The 24305-nt window shown below is 49.2% G+C and overlaps 1 protein-coding gene across 1 annotated transcript in view; it reads right to left on the bottom strand.

Annotated features, from left to right (window-relative positions):
* Positions 1–24305, bottom strand: part of LOC142021853 (syntaxin-binding protein 4-like) — a 103428-nt gene that overhangs the window by 6077 nt on the left and 73046 nt on the right. The window contains exons 11-19 of the mRNA XM_075011104.1: positions 23690–23762; positions 18621–18718; positions 9271–9367; positions 8449–8576; positions 7469–7561; positions 6719–6784; positions 5874–6062; positions 4227–4343; positions 1065–1114 (exon numbers count right to left, since the gene is read on the bottom strand). Coding sequence (XP_074867205.1) covers positions 1065–1114; positions 4227–4343; positions 5874–6062; positions 6719–6784; positions 7469–7561; positions 8449–8576; positions 9271–9367; positions 18621–18718; positions 23690–23762 — 911 coding nt within the window. The remainder of the gene's footprint in view (positions 1–1064; positions 1115–4226; positions 4344–5873; positions 6063–6718; positions 6785–7468; positions 7562–8448; positions 8577–9270; positions 9368–18620; positions 18719–23689; positions 23763–24305) is intronic.

The raw sequence follows: 24305 nt of genomic DNA, 5'->3' as shown, positions 1-24305 counted from the left end.
GAAATCACCACTTTGGAAACAGAAGAACGGCCATAACGGGTCAGTCTAACAGCCCCATCTCAGTAGTCTGGCTTCTAATGCCAGACGCTTCAAAGGCCACAAACTAATGGGGAGAGATTATTGAGAGATTTGCCCTGTCATCCAGTCCCACAGTCTGGCAATCAGAGCTGTAGGGACATCCAGACCACAGGTTGCATCCCTGATTATCTTGGTTAAAAGCCACTGAGGCCACTTACCATCCATCAACTTATTCATTTCCGTCCGAACCTCAGTATATTTTTGTCCTTCCAACCACCCATGACAACGAGTTCCACATGTCGACTGGGCATTGTGCGAGAAAGTACTTCCTTAGGTTTGTCTTAAGCCTGCTGCCTATTAATTTCATTGGGTGAGCCCTTGTTCCTGTGAAGGGGTAAATTACACTTCCCTATTCACTATTTATGATTTTACAAGCTTGTACCACATTCCCCCTTAGCTGTCTCTCTTCTAAGCTGAACAGTCCGTCTTCTTCATCTCTCCTCATATGGAAGTTGTTCCCTACTCCTTATCGCTCATTACCCTTCTCAGCAACTTTTTCAGTTCTAATGCTTTAAAAAAAAAAACAAAACAAAAAAAAACAGGGCAACCAGAACTGCATGTGGTATTCAAGGTATGGCCGTACCACGGCATTAAGACATGTGACTTTATTATCATGGCTCCTAACATTTTGTTAGCCTTTATCATAGAATCAGAAGATTAAGGTTGCTACGCAAGTTTTGCAGAGCTAAGATCTGCAACTCAGACTTACTCTGCTCAGGCCTCCTGCAAATCAGGCCACTTATTTAGGTACCTAATCCTAGGAACTAATCTTTAGCCTAAATGACTTTGCCAAGGTCACTCAGAAAGAGTTGAGAACCAAATCCTGATCCACTGAGTCCCAGTCTTGTGTTTTAGCTACAAGACCATTCTGTCACATCTGCTGTGACTGCATTTACTCCAGAGCCCCGTGAACACATCAGCCATATAAAGATAAAAACAAAGTCGTTCTCCACACACATACATAGCTCCAAGAAACCACCCCTCACCTTGTCTCGTCCGGTAACCGGCAGGATAGGCTCAGGACCTTGTGAACATTCTGTTGGGGGGGAAAAAGAGGGGAGAGGGAGAAGGTCTCAAATGTACAGGCCTGAAGATTTCCAGATAACAAATCCCATGTGTTTCTGCTGGTGATCAGATTTAATATGACAAGCACAAGCTTCTGTGTATTCACCGCCTTTGAAGCTAATATCTCAAGGCCTTTTGCAGCAGAAGCAAAACTCGTACCCTATGCAAACAGACACAGTTTATGTAAGTGAATAGATATGAAAACATATCGCATGGTGCTGCCAAAACCCCAGTCTTAAGGAATAGTTTTTCAGCCTGCCTACTACCCCCATATTTCACACTGTCTCCTGCTCCCGAGTGCATGCCCCCTCATGGATGGAGCCACTAAGGTGCACAGATGAAGAACTCCCAAATAGCCATCAGTAACATCTGAGAGGAAGGACCACAAGTTCAGGGATGTTTGTCTAACCCACCCACTCGGAGTTCGCTCTGGAATGACCCCAGGGGTACTAATTACCCAAAAGTCACGGCTTCCTGAGCCCTCTGATTCCATTTCAAGCTTGCTTGGAGTCAGGGGTGGAGACAGAGTGGACTAGATGCTCCTGCTGAGGTCACCAACTCTGGAGTAATCCCCTTTTGCTGGGTCTAGGAGGCACAGCGTTTGAACTTGACCCAGTAGCAGTCTCCAGTGGATTCCTTCCTGCTGCTGGGGATGATGGCTTGCAAGGCTGAGGAAGAAGGCTGTTCTAGAGCAAAGGGACCATCCAAACACTACACTCTGTGGAGGAACGCCTGGAGATTGGGATGCCTGATCTATGCCCATTGTGCTGTGTCAGCAGACTGGGGAAGGTGGGGAAAGGAATTGGTGGTGGGCTGATGTAGGAAGAAGGTTAGGGAACCGGAATTGTCTGTACCAGTAAGAGACAATAAGAATAACCGTTGTTCTGTCTCACCTACTATTGTGGGGCACTCAAAGTAGAAGTGGTAGAGGAGGGAAGGCATAGCTGATTTGGGCCTAAAAAGAACGAGAAGTCCTGTGGCACCTTATAAGCTAACAGATTTCTTGGAGAATAAGCTTTTATGGGAAAAGTCCTGCTTCGTCAGATGCAATAGGAGACTATGAGAGCATCAACCTGCAAAGGGGGTTGAGACCATCCCTGGAGCAGTTCTTGGTGTACTTTTGGTTTATGAGGGAGGTCTCTGCTCAGCTCTTGCTGAGTTGATGATGGCCCTGTGAAGTCTAGGGATTATATGGGCTCCAACGTCTATTTCTTAACATTGATATTGATCCCAAGGGAGGAAGGAAGGCCAAGCAACAAGGGCATTGATAGCTGTGTGGCTAGGAGCCAGTTGTTGACCTCTGGAAATACCAGGACCCAATAATGTCTGAAGTAAGCCACCATGACACAGAAAACCTTGGTGAAGCCCCGGGGAGGAGTGGTTATTCCAAAGCCGCTCTCCCGTCCCGCCCCATATTGGAAATGGTGGTTGTCAACTATGAACCTCAAGGGCTGCGTCTACATGTGCACACTTCTTCGAAGTAGCGGCACCAACTTCGAAATAGCGCCCGTCACGTCTACACGCGTCGGGCGCTATTTCGAAGTTAACTTCGACGTTAGGTGGCGAGACGTCGAAGTCGCTAACCTCATGAGGAGATAGGAATAGCGCCCTACTTCGACGTTCAACGTCGAAGTAGGGACCGTGTAGACGATCTGCGTCCTGTAACGTCGAAATTGCTGGGTCCTCCATGGTGGCCATCAGCTTGGGGGTTGAGAGATGCTCTCTCTCCAGCCCCTGCGGGGCTCTATGGTCACCGTGGGCAGCAGCCCTTAGCCCAGGGCTTCTGGCTGCTTCTGCGGCAGCTGGGGATCTATGCTGCAGGCACAGGGTCTGCAACCAGTTGTCAGCTCTGTGTATCTTGTGTTGTTTAGTGCAACTGTGTCTGGGAGGGGCCCTTTAAGGGAGCGGCTGGCTGTTGAGTCCGCCCTGTGACCCTGTCTGCAGCTGTGCCTGGCATCCCTATTTCGATGTGTGCTACTTTGACGTGTAGACGTTCCCTCGCTGCGCCTATTTCGATGTTGGGCTGAGCAACGTCGAAGTTGAACATCGACGTTGCCGGCCCTGGAGGACGTGTAGACGTTATTCATCGAAACAGACTATTTCGATGTTGCAACATCGAAATAAGCTATTTCGATGTTGGCTGCACGTGTAGACGTAGCCAAGAAGTGCCCGAGGCCTGGGTGGATACTGATGTGCCCGGGCTCCAGGAAAGTGGTACCGCTGGTGCTTGATTTGGGCTTCGTAGCTGGAGGCACAATCCAGGTGGTTTCAAGCCATAGTCCAAGTGAGGCCTCATTGTGACTTCTATGAGGTACTTCTGGAGGCAGGGGAACCAACCTTTCTGGGCCCAGCTGGAGAAGGATGGGCAGATACAGCCTCTGGATGCAGTGTGGGCTTCCTCTGCAGCCCTGGTGGTTGTCACTGACTGAGCGGAAACGTGGCCAAGAGGCACAGAGTTTAAATCAGTGCCTTCTGGGTATAGTCTGGTACTTGCTCATGGAGCAGGGGATGTGGAGCAGAGAAACAACGCCCCCTCCTCTGTCTATCTACGGAAATCACTAGAACGACAAGACGACTGAAAGTCTAAAAACTATTTACAACATATTTAACGGTGCCTCAGAGATGAGGACACTGGAAGTTCTGACCCAGCCTGTGCAGTGGTAAGAGGGAACTGGAGATTCAGTCCTGGCCCTTTATCACCTCAGATGAAACCACGAAGTGAGCCTGGGTGCACGCCGCCCAACCCTGTGGACATTACCTTCATATTCTGCGACTTGGTAAACTCTCAGTGGGCTGCAACAAAGATCATCCAAATTCTTGGCCTCGTCCCTGGGCTTTTTCAGGTTGCACAGGAGTGAGGGCAGATTTTAACTCATTGGGTACACAGAGCTCCCACACATGTAATTTCAAGGGAGGTTGGTTCTGAGTAGGTCCCCTGACACTAAGAGAGGGAATCTTTCCAGGAGCCAAGGGAAGAATAAAGGATCTAAGCGATGGAACAGGACGTGCCTTCGACTGCCGTGACAGCAGAAGGCAGAGATAAGCACGTTTCCCTTACACAGCAGCCTGATTCAGTACTTCACCTGCACGAACAGGAGCAGCTTCCTGTTGCAGATTTCCAAGCGCTTCCGCGTGACTTCGGATTTCCGCAGCTGGCCCTCCGTCAGGGAGAGCCGTCTTTTCAGCTCTGCAACGTCTCCCTGAGGCCGAGAGAAGGTGACAGCGTCAGCCCACTTTAGAGGTGCCCCCTTAAGGGTGGGCTTCAAAACAGGAGCCCACATCAGCCAGGAGCTGAGGAGCTGGGGCTTCCCGCAGCGTGGCCAGGGGGCAACGTTCATGCCAGCACTGCTCTCAGGGCCGCCTGAAAACACACAGCGGTGTGAACAGGCTGGGGGCTCCCACCCCTGTGACCAGTGGGCCCAGTTAGGGGACACAACAGGAGGGTGCAACTCCGTGGAGCACATAAACTGAAGTTCTTACCAATATGGAAGGGGGAAGGGAATATCGGAGCGGGAGGGGCACACCAGTGGGGGGGGGGGGCATGTGACCTCCCCATGTGACTCTGCCCTGCCCCCAGCCCCATGCCCTTCCTCTCCCCATCCCCCATTACCTGCGGGGAGGTACAGCAGGAGGAGCTGATAATACCGCTGCTCCTTTTCCCTGCTGCCCCTCCCACGAGTGAAAGGAGCAGACCTCCCCGCCCAGCCCCCTGCTCCTCTGCAGAGCTGCAGCATCTGTGCTGAGACCAGGGGACAGACTGGGGGGGGCGGGTTCTCCTCTGGCTGCTGTAGCACTTCCAGCCCAGCCCTGTATGGCATGTCAGACCCCACCAGCCCACTCGCGCCGCTGATGTGACTTTAAACTCCACTGGATTAGCACAGAGACCTTCTGCAGGGCAGCGCGGGTGGAAACCATGTATCTAGCTAAAATACAGGAATTGTCCTTCTGAAACCAGAGCCTCTGGGCAAAATACCCCTCGTGCCTATTGGCCTCCACCTTAATCTGCCCTGGCCGGCCTCACTCTGAGACTTGGCTGCCACGTGGCTCTCTTTGCGACCAATGATAGTTATGAGCAGGTGGGGGGTGAGGTGGGGCAGAAATGTGCATGGGGCTGCGTGCACTCAAGATAGCAGCCCCGACAACGAACCACTCGGGGGCTGGGCACTCCCAAAGGAAGGCCCCCTTGTTAATTTGATCCACGCAGGTTCGATCTTCCGGGGTTCGGTTTCATGCATCTGGTAGGGAAGCAGGAAAATGACCTATCGGGGTCGACAAGGACTCCTCTACTCCTTGCGAGGAGTAAGGGAGGTCAACGGGAGAAACGCTCCCATCGACCTTCATCAGTGAGGATGGCCGGGTAAGTCAACTGCCGATACGTCGATTCCAGCTACTCAACCGCTGTAGCTAGAATTGCATATCTGCAATCGACTTACCTTCCCTAGTGCGGACATAGCCTAAGGCCTTTGCCTGAGCTGAGGGCTGGAGGCCGGGGTGAGGAGAGCCAACGGACCAATGGCGGGTAGCAAAGGCGCTAGCCTGGGTGTTCATCTTTGTGGCAGACGCCTTTTCGGATCAGGTCACTGGAAATCACAGCCAGCGTGAAGATGGGCCTGGGGACTCGGCGAGCCTCCCTTGCACAAATTACAGCCAAGTGATACATTGTTGAAGAAGCCGAAGCCAGAGCCGGAGGCTTTTCCCACCGGGGCCCTGAGTTCCCAGGGGCTCCTTACCTCTGCGTCGCAGACGTGCTTTGTTTTCTTCCCTACCAGCTGAGTTTTTAGCTCGGTGATTTCGGCCTCGAGCAGGTGGATCACTTCCTCGTAGTCCTGCTCTGCGCTGTGGGCTTGCAGCTGCACCACCTCGGCCGCCTGCAGCTTGCTGTGCAGGCTCCGGTTCTCGGACAGGAAGTCCATCGCCTTCTGGAATCGGCAGAGCAAGTTTGTTAACAGTGTCCCCGGCAGCCTTCAGCGCAGGGCAACCGATCTGCATTCTTGGGCTGCTCACAGGGAACAACAGGCCGGTTTTCCCACGGTACCAGGAGATTTCTATTATGACCATTTGTCGTTTGCAATTCCCATGTCATTGTGGCAAAGGTCTGCTGCTCCCAGGGTATTTCTAAAGGCAACGGAAGAGCCTCCACACAGCTGCAGCTGGCCCCGGTCACCCAGCTCAGTCTCTGGGGCTTGGACTGCAGGGCTACCCACTGCCATGTAGCTGTTCAGACTCAGCTCTGGAACTTGGGGCAGTGGGTCTCAGAGACCAGCTCCAGCCAGATGCCTACACTGCACTTTTCATCCCCTCAGCTCAAGCCTCAGAAGCCTGTCCATTGCCCCAGGTTTGGTGATCTGGTGCTGTGGCTTCTGTATGGCAGTGTGGATACAGCCCAGGGGAGGTTAACACAGAGCCTGCCTGTTGCACGTTGGCTAAAGTAAGGGAAACAACAGGGACAGAACACCTGCGAGGTGTGGTTGCACAGGGGCCCATGTAGGCTCAGGTGGCAGGGGATGGAAAATTGAATCTCCGGAGCCTGGCTCATGCTGCCACCGGACCAGTCAAAAGTCACCTCTAAACTAACCTGGTTCAGCCTCTGAAGTTCATCTTCCATTGACTTCTTGCTGCTTTCCACCTCCTTCAGCAGAGACTAGGAGGAAGATTTTCACTTGGTCAGACGTCGTGTCTGATAGCACATTCGCTTAGATCAACAGGCATCCCCCTAGCCCTATCCCCTGAATAACACAAGGACAATTGGACTTTTTAAAATTAATTCATGAGAGGCAACTACAGACTTGTGGCTCTCATCTACAACAGCCATATGCGTAGGTGCACTCCAACTCTGCAGCTGCCTCACGGAGGAGCTGTAGCCAACGAATCTTAGCCCGAGCATCTCGTCACCATGAGGCTTTCAACAGCGGAGCTGCCGCTATTAGGTTAGAGCGTGGGAGGGGTTATTGAGGCTTCGAATGAGATCTCAATTGTGTGCACTTTGGATATTTTGAAAGCTTTTTATTTTCTTTCATGGTCTTCCATGGAAAAGAGTCACCGTGACCTTTCCACGCCTTCAGCTGTCGTTTTAAGGGACACAGCAAAGAAAGGACAAAAGTGAAGTTTGCAGGGCATGTCTCCTCTGTAACATCCTGAACTGAACTCACAGCAAGACAGTGGCTGCCTCTACCCAAGGCCTAGTAACGTAAAGGTGCAACACACACAGGAGACCTGCCTCATTGTCACACTGCCACATCCACCCGATTTGAACACTGAAACACTGAGTTAATGGGGAATCACCCAGGACAGAGTGAGAAAGCCATGCTCGAAAGACGAGCCTGACCTTCAGCCTTTGGACTTCCTGCCGCAGATCCGTCATTTCCAGCTGAAGCTGGTCCAGTTCCTCGCTGTCAGGACAGCTGAGAGAGTCAAAAGTCTGGAACACATCGGTACACACGGTGAGTGAGTTCAGCTTCTCTCTTACTGTAGGCATGGGGTTACATGGCACAAATAGCTTTGACAACCCCCAGCCAATGATTCTTCAAAATAATTTTCCAAGACAGAATCAAGTGTCACAGTAAATAATCTGATTGTGGTTTTTCATCCCCTAACAAGTCAGTCTGTGTGTCATGGCTAATTCTCCCTGTGTTACTCAAGTCACAAACACTGGAATGGATTCACCATGGCTAATCTTCCTTCGGTATCACCATCCAAATGACAGAAGGTAGCCCCCTTAGGCAATGAGATAGCGTGCGTGGCTTTGCTACGGTAACTTTCTTTTCTATGACTAGAATCTTGACTTTAGCAGCTTCCTTCAAACCGTTACATCAGTTCCCTTTATTCATTAAGCATGTGAAATCAGGTCTTCTGTGTGATTCTCTTTAACTTTATAACTTAAGGATAAAATTCTAGCCTGCAGTTCTAATTTTCTATAATGAAAGTATCAGCCCATTAACCTTTGCCTTCTCTGCCTTTTGGACAAGACAAGGCAAAGATTTTGCAGCTTCTTGCTTCCACAGTTTACAGCTACGATCCCCATCAAGAATCTCAGACACACAGCTTCTTGGGGCAGCCGTTTCCTGCCTGCCCATGGAAAGGTTTGTCCATTGGGTGTTTGCAGGTTCCTTTTCTCACTGGTGCCTGAAGCAGGCTGGAGGTTTGAGCAGAACAGGCCTGTGCAACCTCATCTTACGGTATAGCCCTTTCCATCACCTCAGCTCACAGTAAGACCCAGACTATCTTTGATCTGAGAGGAGCCTTGGAACCAAGGCAAGCACAGTGGCTAGGAAGAGATGCAAGAAGTAGTATTTGGCAAAGGCTGACCAGAGAGTGAAAAGCAGATGTATCCAATAAAGTGGCCACTTCGTGTTGAGTGAAGAGCACAGAACTGGCATCAAGGCCAGCTTCCTCCAGCTCATCTTGCAGCAGATCCCTGAGTGCTTGAAGAAAATCTGTTGCGGGGGAAAGAGAGAGAGAGTAGTCACAGTATGAGGAGAAAGAGCTGGGATCTGAGTTTACATGGCCAATGCATTTCACAGAGCTGCAAATTATCTATGAGAGGATAATCAAATTCATTTCCACTGCTACAAAAACAGAGAACCTCACCGCCTCCAGTACAGACATGGCTTTCTAGCTCAAGCCTCTGCACGCTGCAGGAAGGACAAGCGTGCCCTGTGCTTCTCCCAGCTGCAGTTCGGAGACCTCCATGCTAACTTTCTAGACAGCATTGCTTGGGATTTAAAAAAAGAGCCTAGCGTTTTCATCAGAGACACTTCTCAGAAGCAGCGCCCAACTTCAGCGCAAAAACAAATAGTTACACGGCCAAACCCGAAGCAGGCTGGAGGTTTGAGGAGAACAAGCCTGTGCATCCTCTCTTTCTGTTACTCCCATTTTACGTGTGAGCCAGTCAGAAACCTTTTCCCTCGTGTGTCTAGCTACAGAATCAATTGCATCTGAAGTAAAATCCTTCTGGGCAGAGAACCATCCAGTTAGATGGGACTGTCCAACAGGGGCATCGAGTCCAACCCCCTGCCAAGACACAGGACTTTTGCCTGTGTCTCTGTTCAAGCAGTCACCTCGCAGGTGGCATGTCTCGGGGATGATATGCAGCCTCTCTCTGACTGCACATACCGGCACCCTGCTCACCTCCATAGGCCACTGTTCCCTGCGAATCTGTGATCAGACTCTGCCGTAATTGCCTCTTCTTCTCCTCGGTCACATCCAGACCCAGGTACTGCAGCACCTATAAACAGAAGCAACAAGTCCACAGAATAAACCCCTCAGGAATGCAAGTCTTCTGAACGGAGCTGGGGGAGGACAGCTGGATCTGGATCTGCCAGAGTTCATCACTGCTCAGGCAATTCAGACTTTTCAGCAAGCAGCTTTGGCCTAGGTCTCCAGGTCACCTCCTTACCTAGATGGGGAACCACGTTGCATCTCTTGGGTGGCCCCCATCCGTCAGTTCTGATTTCTTCCCATGAATATTTCCTACAGAGCACAGGACAGATCCTCAGCTGGTGTAAACGGTCACCGCTCCATTGAAACAACTGACGTTTTCCACCAGCTGAGGCTGTGCTGTGAAGAGTTCGGCTTCCTTTCAGGTTCCCATTTATGCTCTCTCTCGACCTCCCAGAGCGTGTCTTCAGCATGGTTAGCACGTGCAAACACCACAAGTCACGCTGCTTTGGTCTTCTGTCATAGAAGGCATTGTAGAGATCCTTTATACTTCCCTACTGCCTGCCAGCCAAAGAGCTTCATTGGCCATGAAGAAGACACAAACATTAATCCATCAAACCTCACCGCAGCTGCACAGAGACCAATAAATTCATGTCATTCCTGATTTATAGCAGACAGGACTGAGGGACACCGAGACTAGGTGACTGATGCATGCTCCCATTCTGCAGCAAGTCAATGACAGAACCTAAATTAGAAGTTGTGTTGTCCTCTTCCTTAACCGCTAGGTCCTATTCCTTCCCATAAACACATGGGAAATTCCAGATTTTCTCCAGCTTGGCCCACAGCATTGAATAATCCTTCTTGGGGAAAAAAATGGCATTCAGAAACACGACTGTTAAAAATATGAGGAGTCCTGGGGCACCTGGAAGACTAATAAATTTATTTGGGCGTAAGCTTTAATGGGCTGGAGCCCACTTCATCAGATGCATGAAATGGAAACTTCAGTTCGGCAGGTATATACCCATGTAAAAATGGGTGTGTTACATTACCATCAAGGCTGACTAGGCCAGTTCAATCAGGGGGTGTGTGTCCCATTCCCAGCAGTTGATGAGAGGGTGTGAAAACCAAAAGAGGAACAATTCCTTTTTGTGGGAGCCAGCCACTCCCAGACTCTTTTTAGACCTAGACTGAATAGTGTCTATACCTGCAAACAGACGTTTCCATTCCATGCACCTGGCAAACTGAGCTGCAGCCTTGGGAAGCTCATGCCTTCACAAATGTTGTTAGTCTTTCAGGTGGCACAGAGCGCCTTGTTATTTTAGCTGAAACGGACTAACACAGCCTACACCTTTGCAATACGTCACAGCTTTGAAAAGCGCAAGACAAGGTGCACTTTGCTCTTCAGACAAGCAGCTTTGCAGTAAAGCCAGAATAAGCAGAGACCAGTGAGAAAACACAACCCTAAATTCTAACTGAGAAGCATCGCCCATTTCTAGACAAAAACTTTCAGCCCATGTTTTTTTTTTTTCCTGGGACTCTGAACTGAAAAGACAACTGCTTCATCCACCATGAGGGGGCAGCAAATTCTTGCTTATAACCCTGGAAAAGGCATGTCTTGCCCAGAAAGCTGTTTCATACCTAGCAGAACCAGATACAGCTGCTGCATCTATCCCAAAGCCTGGCTGGGGAGGTAACTTTGTGGCATGAAGCATCTGTCTACAGGACACCCAACACATTGCAAGGAAAGACAGTACAGGTGGAAATACAGTACAGGGCTGCATATTTTGATATAAAATAGTTGAGAATAAGGAACCTGAAGCATCTCAAGCTCACCAGGAGTCACTATTTCATCACCAGTAAGTGCCCATCCCAGTCCTTTGAAGAGGATTGGATTTTTTTTTTAATCAAAATACTAAGTAAAACTTTTTAAAAAGGAAAAACCAACAACATCCTTTAGACCCACAGGACTTCAAGTGCAATTTGACATTTGTTACATTGGGCCAAATTCTCATTTAGAGCTGGTCTGCGCTGGGAACTTACACCGCGAGAATACAGCTCTCAGGGTATGAAAAATTCACCTGCCAAAGAGACCATCCCTATGCTGACTTAACGCCCACTGCAGACAGCACGAGGCTGAGGAAAGAATTCTGCCAGAGACTTAGCTACTGCCTTTTGGTGATGGAGAGCACTTACACCCACAGGCGAAACTCCCATCGGCTTAGGTAGCGTCTGCAGTGAAGTACTATTGTCACACAGCTGCAGCATTGCAGCTGTAGCAGTTTAAGTGTCCAGTAACCCTCGAGATTCGCGCAACTGTCTCGAGTTAACGCTACTGCTGCTCCAATAGGCACAGGAAACTGCTCCTGTCAAAGGCGGCAGCCGAGAGTCAGGCTGCTGCACCTGACAGGAGTGGTTTCCCTGTCCTTAGAGTGGTGGGGAGCTGGGAACCAGGTGGCAGCCTGGCTCCCAGCTCCCCTCTGCTTGCAGAGCTGGGAAACTGATCAGGGCAGCAGCCCTGGTCAGTTTCCTGGCTCCAAGAAGTGGAGGGGAGGGGGAGCCAGGCTGCCCCTGGTTCCAGGCTACCCTCCACTGGCTGGAGCCAAGAAACTGACCAAGGTTGCTGCCCTGGCCAGTTTCCTGGCTCTGCAAGGGGAAGGAAGCAGAGTCAGGCTGCTGTCTGGTTCCCAGCTCCCAGCTGCTTGCCGGACCCAGGAAACTGACCAGCTCCAGGAAACTGACCAGCTCCAGGAAACTGACCTGGGAAATTGATCCTCACTCTAGGAGCCAGGAAACTGACCAGCCCTGATGGTCTGGTCAGTTTCCTGGCTTCTGCAGGCCCAGGGGAGCCAGGAACCAGACTGCAGCCTGTTTCCTGTTTCCCTCAACTTCTGTGAAAATCTGAGTTACGTGGTGGTTGCAGGAATGCAACCCCCTGCGTATATCAAGGGTTTACTGCAGACAGCCCTTTACACGAAGGCCCGCTTACATTGCTCTAGCAATACAAAGGGGCCATTAAATGGGTGTAGATTAGCAGGCCCGCCGGTGGGGGGTGGGGGAGCAGAGGGGGCATTTCCCCCCCCCGGCCCCTTTCAGTTACGATGGCAGCCCTGCTGTGTGCGGCTGTGAGGAGCCGGGTTGGGTCTCAATACCATGCTCTGACTGGTGCTGTGGCTGAATGCCCTAGGTCCCACCCCTCCTGCCCTGGGCCCCACCCCTTCTGGAGCATGGAGCCAAGCCCTCCACACGTTGCCCTGCGGCCTGCAGTGGCTGTTGGCCCCACTGTAGGTTAATGTAACTGCGTGGTTAGGTCATCACAAATTCAGGGAGAGCAGTACTGGATCGATGGCTAGCAAAGCACAAGGGAGGCGGGCTTTCCAAATCACAAACTCTCGACAGCGGTATAACGCTAGTGCTGACTGTAACCTGAATACAGGAGGACATGGAAGATTTTGGGGGCTCTCTGAACACAAATCCAAGCCAGGAGAATTCCAGATCCTGTCAGGGTTTAATCTAAGTGTTGTGGCTATGCTTGTCGTCCCTGTTTCAGGTCTGGCACGAGAGGCACCAGAACAATTTGTATAGCGGGGGGATGCTGAGAGCCACTGAACCCAGCTGTAAACCCTGTCTACAATGCAAACCGCTTCCAGCCAGGAGGTGCTGCAGCAGCAGTAGGGCCAACAGTTACTGTGGTCCCAGGGGCAAGGTGGGAGGGAGGCCAACTTCCTGTCCCCAGAAGGGGCGGGGCCAAGGACAGAATGGGTGGGGCTTAGGACAGTCAGTCCTCTCTCCCCGCCCCATGCTTCCTCAGTGCTGCTGAGGTGTTTCAAAGGGGCTCAGAGCTCTGGCTGCCACCACTGATGAAGCAGCGGTGGCTGGAGCTCCAGGCCCCTTTGAAATGCGAGACCCTGGGGCAATTCCCCCCTTTGTGCTGGGCAGTGGGCCTGCGTAGCACCCTCCACACCCGCTGTTCCAGTGCCTGTGTCTCGCATGCTCTACAACCCAGAAATTTGGAGGGAGGAATGACAGACACAAGCACCTTTTTTCCACAACTCCTGGCTCTATAGTTTGGGAGAAGCCTATTTTCCCTCCATCCCATTAATCAGATTAGGCCTTGAACCTAACTGTACTGGCTGAGCTCTGTGATCCTAACAGTGTAATCAATGGTTTGAGTGGGGTGCTGGTGTCGCACATTACCTGAACTGCCACTCACACGTCTTATTAATAGCCCTAGATGCCCACATCAGGCTCTGGATTACAAATACGGGGAAGCACACAGAATCCCGGCACTCGATGATGTAGGCACAGATTAGGCCATGTGGCCCAGTGCTATAGATTTATTCTATGCAAACAGGCGGACACCAGATTCTCTCCAAGTAGGTCTGTGGGTTTTTTTAATCTCTCCTGAAAGCAAGTGACACACTAACCCCAATGCCTTTCACTGACACCATCAGCATGAGCCTGAACATAACTCGGAAAAATTCACACAAAGAAACAAATATATTCGTAGTTCAACATCTTTCCCCTGGGTCTCAGGGCATGGACAAGAAAGTACAGTCTGGTGGTCTGATTCGAGAATATACCATCACATTTAAAAACAAATGGCAGACTGCCCAAGATTAACAGCTAATAAACCCCAGTGTTTTCCACCAAATGCCTCTGGATGGCTTGAGCAAAGAGAAAATTACAAAACTAAGGGCTTGTCTGTACTATGGGGAAGAGCGACCTGTTTGAATTTCGATTTTGAACTGAGTTCGGAGATTGACTTCTGGAGTTTGATTCTGTGCATCTGGTAGAGACGTGAAATCAAACTCTCTGGGGTCAGCAGTCGACCCCTGCACTCCTCGCTATTGTGAAGAGCAAGGGAGGTCAACGAGAGACACTCTCTCTGGGTGGGCAGCCAGGTAAGCCGATTGCAAATAAGTCGATTCTAGCTGTAGCTAGAATTGTGTATCTGCAATCGACTTACCTGCCTAGTATAGCTGAAGCCTAAGTAAATGAGGCCACTTCGTCTTTGCCCACAACAGCTTATGCTCTAATACATGTTAGCCTATAAGGTGCTACAGGACTTCTCGTTGTTCTAGTAAAAACATGAATCTCCTCAGCTTGAGCTGGAGGAGTTAGTCCTTAGTGGGAACTAGCCTGGGCTGGCTGAGATGGACATTCACGCACCAAACAGCAGGATGCTCTAGATTCCGTGCCCCAGTTATACCAAAACAACATGAAGATGAAACTCAGCACATGTTGGTGTGACTGTGCAGCAGCTGGCTTATTCCCCTCTCATTTTACACCAGCGTGTTCCAGTTCCGTTACTGGTGCAGTACCGTAACTCATTCCCTGCAGCGCCTTGCAAACTATAGCAGAGGCTCCGGCAGTCTGCAGAGCACAGGTTTCTTTTGCCAGGTCAGTCACCGGCTCATCCAGCACCTAGATGTACTCACACTAGCTGGAATATTACTCACTCGTGAGAATCTGTTCAATCTGCTCCATGCCCCACAACCTCTGCATCTGAACACTATCCTCCCACAGACTGGAGATCCACAAGCCCCCAGCCCATCTTCAAGGGGCAGTCACTGTCACCTGGTGATCCATCAAACAAGGAGGTACCCCCCTCGCAGCAGGAGCCACCAAGGTGAAGTTCCAGAGGCTGTGGAATTGCAAACAGTAGCTTCTCTCATTGTTATACAAACCTCTAGCAAGGGAGCCTACTAGCTGCTTGCATGCAATAAAATATTAGCCTTTTTAAGTAGCTGTGGTCCATTTAAAGTGTGTTACCCTATTGCCAAAGCCAACAGCTAGGGGGTTCGTGCCGCACCCCACAGAATAATCTATTTCTTAGCCTTAGTGGTACCTGTGTGATGCCACATTCAACCAAACAATAAAACAGTCGATATTCATAAGTGCAATGAAGTCTGTATCAAACCATTACCACCAGATTTGGAGCTCAGACATTATTATTATCTCTTATTATTTGTATGCAGTAGCACCATGAGGCCCTACTCTGCAATATTATGGTCAAGACAATGGCCCCAAATGAAATGTGGCATATCCAAATGACATTCCCACTAAGATAAAAAAAGAGGGTTGTCCTGCTCCTAACAACTAGAAGGGAAAAGGCAAAACCAGATTTGCAAAAAGTAAACTGATCAAATTCGTCTTTCCATTTTGGGTTCAAACTTAACCAATTTTCATTTTTAATAGGTTTTTCAGGGCTTTTTTCACTGATTTGCATTTTTTTAAAAATGACAGGAAAAGAAAACAGGATTTCAGCTATTTATGAAAGCAAGCAAGAGAAAAACAAATACACTAGTTTTTAATTTCTGATTTTGCTGGAAAACTGAAATAGTTCTTAAAACCTCAAAAAGGGCCATATTTGAAAGATAAACTTTTTGTTTGAAACATTTCAACCACCTCTAGCTTTCAGAGAAGGACTGAGTCTACCCTCTGCATCCTGATTTGCTGTCCCTGTGATATGAAGACACAGAGGCTGTTTCTACACAGGCCACTTCGGAAGTGGCATGCTAATACACGGAGGGAAAGATGCTAATGAGGCGCAGATGCAAATTCCCCGCACCTCACTAGCATAATGTCATGTGATTTGGAGTCCGGAAGACCGTTCTTCCAGACTCCAAAATGCCGTGTAGAAGCACGGCCCTGGGGGGGTCTTCTGGAAGGAAATCCTTCTTCCGGAGGCCCTTCTTCCCAAAAATTTTTGGGAAGAAGGGGACTCCAGAAGGAGGACTTCCTTCCAGAAGCCCCCCCCACGGCCGTGCTTCTACACAGCATTTTGGAGTCCGGAAGAACGGTCTTCCAGACTCCAAATTATGTGACGTTATGCTAATGAGGCACGGGGAATTTGCATCCGCGCCTCATTAGCATCTTTCCCTCCGTGTATTAGCATGCCTCTTCCAAAGGAAGTGGCCTGTGTAGAAACGTCCAGAGGGTGCATCTACACTTGCATTCCTCTTTCGAAGGAGGTATGCAAATGAGGCAAATCAAAAATGCAAACAATGCATACATTTGCATATTTGGCACCTAATTTGCATGTTCTACTTTCAAAAGAAGAAAGCCAGTGTAGACTGCTCTTTCAAAAGTAAACCCCATCTTCGAAAGAATCCTTCTTCCCATTAAATAAAGGGAAGAAGGATTCTTTCAAGATAGGTTTACTTTTGAAACAGCAGCATCTGCACTGGCTTTCTTCTTTCGAAAGACGCTCTTTCGAAAGTAGAATATGCAAACGATGTGCCAAATATGCAAATTTATGCCTCATTTGCATTTTCAATTTATCTCATTTGCATACCTCTTTTGAAAGAGGAATGCAAGTGCAGACACACCCAGAGTGTTCTTCCTTTTACAGTTCTATGCTTGTTTTGACAAAAGTCACGTAGCACTTTAAAGACTAACAAGTAATTTATGAGGTGATGAGCTTTCATGGGGCAGACCCACTTCTTCAGCTCTGGAGATAGTGCTGTACCAGAAATGGCATGATGGTTTTATAACACAGAGATCTTAAAATAAATAAATAAATAAATAAAACTGACAAATCAGATACATAGGCGAGAAGAGGGGGGCCAGGGGAAGAGGGAAGCCAATTCCTAACTAAGTGTACTGCCTGAGACCACTATGAATATCAAAGATAGGGAAGGTATCTCTGTAATGCCTGAGGTAATTGCTATCTCTATTAAGGCGAAGCCTCAATGTAGCAAATTTGAGCGTAAACTGAAGCTCACACATTTCCCTTTGTAATCTGCTGTTAAAGTCTCTTTGTTGTAAGACGCATATGCTCAGGTCTTTAACAGTATGGCCCATTCCACTGAAGTGCTCACTGACAGGTTTATGTGTATTCAGATTCCTGATCCACTCTGTGTCCATTCATTCTTTGGCAAAGTGACTGTCCAGTTTGTCCAATATACATAGCAGAGGGGCAATGCTGACACATATAACATTGGTTGAGATACAGGAGTATGAACCCCTAATCCTGTAATTAACGTGGTTAGGTCCAGTGATGGTGTCTCCAGAATAAATACGTGGACAAAGTTGGCAATGGGGTTTGCTGCAAGGGAAAGTTCCAGGATTAGTATTAACTGTGGTATGGCCTGTGGTTGCTGGTGAGAATTTTCCTGAAATTAGGTGGTTGTCTGTAGGAGAGAACAGGCCTCCCACCCAGGGCCCCTTGGAGTGTAGTATCATATTCCAGTACAGGTTGTCGGTTGCTGCTGATGCGTTGCAGGGGTTTAAACTGGGGGCTATAGGTAATGACAAGTGGTGTTCTGTTATTGACTTCTTGGGCTTCTCTTGACGTAGCTGGTTTCTGGGTATTTGTCTGGCCCTGGCAATCTGTTTTTTTACTTCTCCCAGTGGGTAATTAGTTTTACAAATACCCGGTAGAGATCTTGAAGATAGCTTCCCTACCTTTGATATTCGCAGTGATCTCAGGCAGGATGCTTAGTTAGTAATTCGCTCCCCTCCCGCCTCCCCTTTGCCCTGTCCCCACTTTCTGTCCTATGTATCTGATTTGTCAGGTTGTTTTTTTGGTGGATCTCTGCGTTATAAAGCCGCCATGCCATTTTTGGCACAGCACTGTCTCCAGAGCTGAAGAAGTGAGTCTGCCGAACGAAAGCTCATCGCCTCATAAATTATTTTGTTAGTCTTTAAAGCGCGACATGACTGCTTTTGTGTTTTGTTAGGATACAGACTAACACAGCTCCCTCTCTGTTAGGTCTATTTTGTGTTTATGCTCTCCCTGGCCATCCACAATTTTGGCCCATGATCCCCAATGGCGCCTCACCGATCCCTGCAGAGAAGCAGCGGTCTCCAAGCAGGACATTGGCACAACTCTATTAACAAGGAAGGCTGAATCAGAGAGTGGCCAACACAATAATTTCTGAGGCAGACACCAGTGTTCCCTGTAAGCCAGGGTGGATGCTCAGGAGTGATTCAGGTGCCAGTTGATTAGCAGTGCAGCCACAGTAGACAGCGTGGGTTTCTACAGGTGGTGCCCATCCACACATCTGGGTGCACATAACATTTATTCTGCCTGTTGAGGGAAACAATTAGAGGGAAAACTGGCAGACACCCAGGAGCAAAGCCCTCCCTGAGCGAGAAAGCACCTGTCTCAATCCCTGGTCCCGCTCGCCCTGTGACTGCCAGGGTGGCTTAATTCTCAGACTGGCACAGCCTGGACCACAGGTTAGTGCCTAACCTGACTTTCCCCTACCTCTACCACCACTGGCACTATGTGATCAGATGCAGCCTTGGCACCTCACTCTCCTTTTATTGAGCACACCAGTTACAATTGCAAGGTGAGAAGCTTCTCAACCTACCAGCTCGAATTTCCCGTCCTTGAGTCGCATATGGGGGTCCAGTGTCACTTTCGCTTTGCTGTCCGAAGCTGCACTCTGACTAGCAGGTGAAGTAGGCGCTAAATAACATCAAGCAATGGTTAGTGGAAGAGCATGCAGGAGGAGATACACCGACAAGGAGCGTCCCACAATAAGCTCAGGGCTTTGCCACTGCGTGAAATATTAGTTTGAGAAGTTGTTGTTCCCCTTTATTCAGCGCTGGTGAGGCCACATCTGGAGTATTGCAGCCAGTTCTGGACCCCCCCAGTATAGAAAGGATGTGGATGTTTTGGAGCAGGTCCAGCGGAGGGCAATGAAAATGATTAGGGGTCTGGAGCACACGACCTGAGGAGAGGCTGAGGGACTGGGGCTTATTTAGTTTGCAGCAGAGAAGACTGAGGGGTGAGTTGATAACAGCCTTCAACTTCCTGAAGGGGAGCGCTAAAGAGGATGGAGAGAGGCTGTTCTCAGTAGTGACAGATGGCAGAACAAGGAGCAACGGTCTCAAGTTAACAGCAGGTGAGGTCTAGGTTGGATATTAGGAAAACCTATTTCAGTAGCAGAGTGGTGAAGCACTGGAATGCGTTGCCTACAGAGGTGGTGGAATCGCCATCCCTAGAGGTTTTTAAGTCCCGGCTTCACAGACTCCTGGCTGGGCTGATTTAGTTTGGATTGGTCCTGTTTTGGGCAGGGAGCTGGACTCGCTGACCTCTGGAGGTCCCTTCCAGCCCTAGGATTCTGTGAAATGTGCTGCAAACACAGAGGCATTAGGATTTTTGAGGATGGGGGCCCAGCACTCTCGGAAAAATCAGGATGCTATAAAGTCTCCACTTGGGTGTCACAAATGAAGGCAACTCAAATTACAAGTCAATTCAGACAATCTTGGCCATAGCTTATGGAGGAGACCGCAGATTCTGAACTTTAGCAATTTGGATCAAGTCCAATCTGTATCTCAACCACCTCAATTTACGCTTCAGTTTAAAAATCTACCGCCGGCCCTTTAGCCCAGGAGTCCTAACCCAGATGCAACGTAATGGTTCCATGAGTGCTGGAGTGAATCTGGTCCCAGACAAGCGTTCCCAACTCCTGTTAAAAAAAGAATTCACAGGTAACAAACACCACTAGAAAGCGTGTTGCAGGATTTCTCCCTAAAGCACTGGCTCCCTTTCACACAGGGCGGGCAGGCCGCGTTGTCTGTGGAAGCTGAGCCAGGCGTGTACAATGTGGAAGGCAGGGGGATGGCAGTGTGGTGCTTGTCTCCACCACAAAAGGAACTGTAAGCCAGGAGATGACAGAGAGACTCGGACACTGACGAGATGGACTCTCACAACGCACAAGGCCACCGCTGCTTTTAAGACCCTGCTAATGATGCTCCTTGAATTTTAGAACAAAAGGGGCTTATAAAAACGATCCTGTTCACACCAACGTCAGCGACAAAATGCCAGTAGACTTCAGCGGTTCAGGATCATGTCTACAGGACTGCAGCCAAGAGCTTTTTTCTTTCACCTGTGCGCTGCATGGGAACTGGGGCACAGGTTAGCTAAACAGCTGTTATGCCCATCACCTTAAAGAGACCGCTTGCTGTTTTGAATCAGGGGTGGCGGGGGGGTGAGCGTTCCAAAGCACATAAGTGATTTAGGAACACAAGTCCTGCTAAAAAAATCAAGGGGGCATATGCTCCTAATTCACTCCGGCGTTTTAGAAAAAAACGCCATCCAGCGTGACTCTTACGTGAGAAAATTTTATGGGAACACAGGGAAAAAGCAGCAGAGGTGCTGTGAAAATCCTAATCCTAATCCTCATATTCAGCTGTCCCACTAGTGCCAGCAGCTGAGAACCAGGGCCTGCGGTAATAAACGAGTTCACTGGATTGGTCACCCAGCCCCCTGCTGTGCAGGTTCAAGGGCAGATCGTTGGCTTTCAACTCCCTGTAATCGGGATTAACTCCTTGCAGCTTTGCTCATAAACTCCCCACAACACTCAGATGTCCCGGGTGACCCTGCAGAGCCCCAGGTAGTGGTGAACAAACAGGCACCAGTGATGTGTTCGGATTTCACACTAAAACCCCAACCCACAAAACAATGTGTTTATTCCAGTGTGTAATGGGACCTGTGCAGAACTCTGTGCTCTCTACAGGGCCTACAACACCCTCTGTAAAAAGAGGACATATAACGGACTCCCTGAGACGATTCTCAGACTAGATTATATGTATGATGGTACTACCTAGCAGCCCAAATGAGCTCTGGGTCCCAGCTTGTGAGAGATGCTGTACAGAAAAAGAGCAGGAGACCAACCCTGCCCCAAAGAGTTTACTGCTTAGACAGACAGAAGATGGGAGGAGAAACAAAAGTACAAAGGGTGAGTGTCTTGCCCAGGGTTGCATAGCAGGTCATTGGCAGAGCTGGCTAACAGCCAAGACTCCCGTCCTCTCGCGACTGCCATTTAGACAAACTAACTAGCACCACCCTATGGCTGGCCTTGGTCCATCCTTCAGACCCTCACCATGGAGAGGAAACATGTTCTTGAGAACGTGTCCATGAGGGTTAACAAAGCAGGCCAGTGGCCCTAACAGCATGTTCCAGAACGGAGGGCCCTTAACTGAGAGCTCCCTGCCTGCAGCTCTTTCTTGTTTCAACCAAGGGATGTCTTCTCAAGCACCAGTGCAGAACACAGTGGGACGGTCTGTCATCGGCCTTGTCTGCACTAGGAAGAAAGTGGGGCTTCCCCAGCTGGGAGCTAATGCAGGGTGAAAGCCTAGTGTAGTTAAGGCAGGTGTAGCTTTCTCATAGTAGCTGAATGAAACCTGTAGGCTCACATATTCCCAACTGTCTGTTAGCCAACACAGGATAAACTCCCCACCTTTATCCCATGGGGGTGGGGGGGTGCACCAGAGTAAAGTGTGTAGTAGCATGATGAAGATTATGTTTATTATGCGGATTTGTGTGCAACTCTGCAATTTCCACAGATGCCATAAGAACAGTGAAGACTTAGGGGAGGCCGGAATTCATCCCAAGGTGACTTTTCCTGCCATCACTCCAATCAGGGCAGTAATTGTTTTTATGAACTGCCCAAATGTCAGGGGAAGAGAGACATTTATACTGATTAAAACTATTTCCCTACATCATCCATTCAAAGCATCAACCTAATTAGGGCCTGAGTTCCCAAGGAATGGTGCTCCATACGAATGTCTCAAGTTGTGTGTATTGCAGAGTAGTTTGACGTTCGTTCTATTGTGCGGCTGTAGAAATGGACACGCACAGATGAAGCATTTACTCCTCAGAGGAGAAGAATCAAGAGCCCAACAGGTCAGATGTGCTCCTGTAGATGTGATTTATCTTCACCTGCTTTTCCGTATTCAAACATTATCAGTAAGAGATGTCAAATGCCTAAAGGAGAAAAAGTTTACTGCACTGGGAATGTATTATTTAAGCCACAAATACACCAGAGGCCTCAATTTCTTCTTTCTCAGAACTTTCTACATCTTCAACTAATGGACAATCTCCATTGGAGAAAATGGAGCATGTGCATTTTAGCAAGTATCTGAAGCAAACAGGCAGACATCACGCTGGCTTGGGTTGGCACATGCACATTTGCAAACCCCAAACTTTCATTTGTGCCTTGGGTTATTTGTGTTCTTAAGTTGTGGTGGACTAACCCCTGACTCCCCCTACAAGAGGCCAGAGGACCTTCCCCACCCCATCGCAGTGAGGGGAGCAGAAGAGAGGTCCTCCAGGTAGGATGGAGCAGCTGTCTCCGCGGCAGCCAATCAGGACCTGGCAGGCTAGTATAAAAAGAAGACGCTTGGCTATGACCCTGCAGTTCTTCACAGGAGCCTGACCCAGTCAGGTCTACACACTGACTGGAGGGACCAGCAGCACCATGGACAGCTCTGAGTGAGCAGTGAACTTAGACCTGGGTAAGGCCCAAATCCAGTGGCCAGAGACTGGACACAAGCCTCATACAAAAGGCCAACAGCACCATGGACAGGGCTAGTCAGGTCCTAGCCCCAGAACCTTACCAGGTGAGCAGGCAAAGACCTTACATGGCACCACTTGGCCACAGAAGGGCGCTCGCAGGCGGATGCACCCTGTTATAGTTGGGTTTGCTGATTTTTGTGCTGGCTTGAAAATTGCCCTCACGTTGTCAATGTGCTGACAGAGTCAGAACTACACAGAGCCAGTCCAGACACAAGTACTGTGTGTGTGTTCGCCCAAAAAATGTGTTGGTTCTGTGTGTGCAAAAATGCTTTTTCGCCGAATTTTTCTGAAAATTGGAAATGTTTCTAACCGTCTCTCCTCTGAAGTGATGAGTCTCAGTCTAGGAGTGCAGCTGTCAGAAGAGAAACCTGCAAAGAGGGAGTGTTCTGTGCAAGCCAAAGCAAAAACAAGAACCATGTAAAAGCAAGAGGTGTAACGGCCCATAAGGAAAACAGAGTTTGAAAGACTGTATCTTCCTACAGGTGGCCTTGGCTGTTGAGACAATTATGACAGACGTAGAAAGCCCCTGAAGCAGTTTCTCACTCCCATACATTACAGCTGCAGCTTTGGGTAGAGATGGAGGCAGCTAATTTGGCTCAAGGATTGTGGCATCAGGTTCGTGTGCTTTGTAAGCATTGCTAATTATCTGTTTTTTTAAATAGCAACTCAGGTTCCAAGAGCTATTCAGTTCCACCAGCAATGCTGCCAGTTAGTGGTAATTGCAACAAGGCTCCTTGGCCACTGGACTGATCCCAAAACCACATTTCACGTGGCCCATGGACATTGTCACTCTTACCCCCCTACAGAACCAGTGACCTAGTTCTGAAATGCTCTGTATCCAATCACTCATCTCTTGAGATGCTCAGTCACCCCTGCTCCAATAGACAAGCTAACACAGGTGCGTAATGTCTACTGCATAGAGCCCTACATTAATTGTGCCATAACCTTTAATCAATCGTCATGGGATGAGATCTGCCATTACGCTGTTAAACCCCACTTAAAGCTTCATTTCATTACCTCAGATACTGGCCACACACACAGACCAAACTGATGGCAAGAAAGCACGCCTCTTACCAGATATCGTGAGTTCTGGGGGGCAAATGTCTGGGGATGGAGAAGGCACAGGAAAAAGACTTTCTTGTCGGGTCTGAAAAACAAGGCAAAAAAGCACGAAGGACAGAATGCAGAGGCCAGTCAGGCAGTGAAAGCAAAAAGTAAAAGTCAGGGAAGGAGCTCACGAGTGACAGTCCCACCTGCTCCTGAAGGAATCACACTGAAACAGCCCTTGCGTGAAGCACCATGGGAAACGATTGGGCTAGAGACAACGGGAACAATGGTGATGGAAACGAGGGTTGTCATATCTGCACTTTCAAACAAGAGGTCACCTCTAAGAGAGAGTGTATCTGTATCGGCATCTACCAACTCACCTTGTATTAATGGGCTGTAGACAAACACACTGTGACACATTAATACACAGCGAGTTGGAAGATACTGGTACAGAATCCTAGAACAGTAGAACTGGAAGGGACCTCAAGGGGTCATGGAGTCCAGTCCCCTGCCCTTATGGCAGGACCAAGCACCGTCTAGACCTGAGGTGCACAAAGTCGGGGGGCGCACCCACTCAGGGCATGAGAGAGATTTCTAAAGGGGGGTGCAGTGCGATCGGCCTCCCTCCCCCCATGGCCTCTGC

This window comes from Carettochelys insculpta, chromosome 16 (assembly GCF_033958435.1).
Source record: "Carettochelys insculpta isolate YL-2023 chromosome 16, ASM3395843v1, whole genome shotgun sequence".
NCBI classification, from domain to species: domain Eukaryota; kingdom Metazoa; phylum Chordata; order Testudines; family Carettochelyidae; genus Carettochelys; species Carettochelys insculpta.
This window is presented reverse-complemented; position numbering and strand designations above follow the sequence as displayed.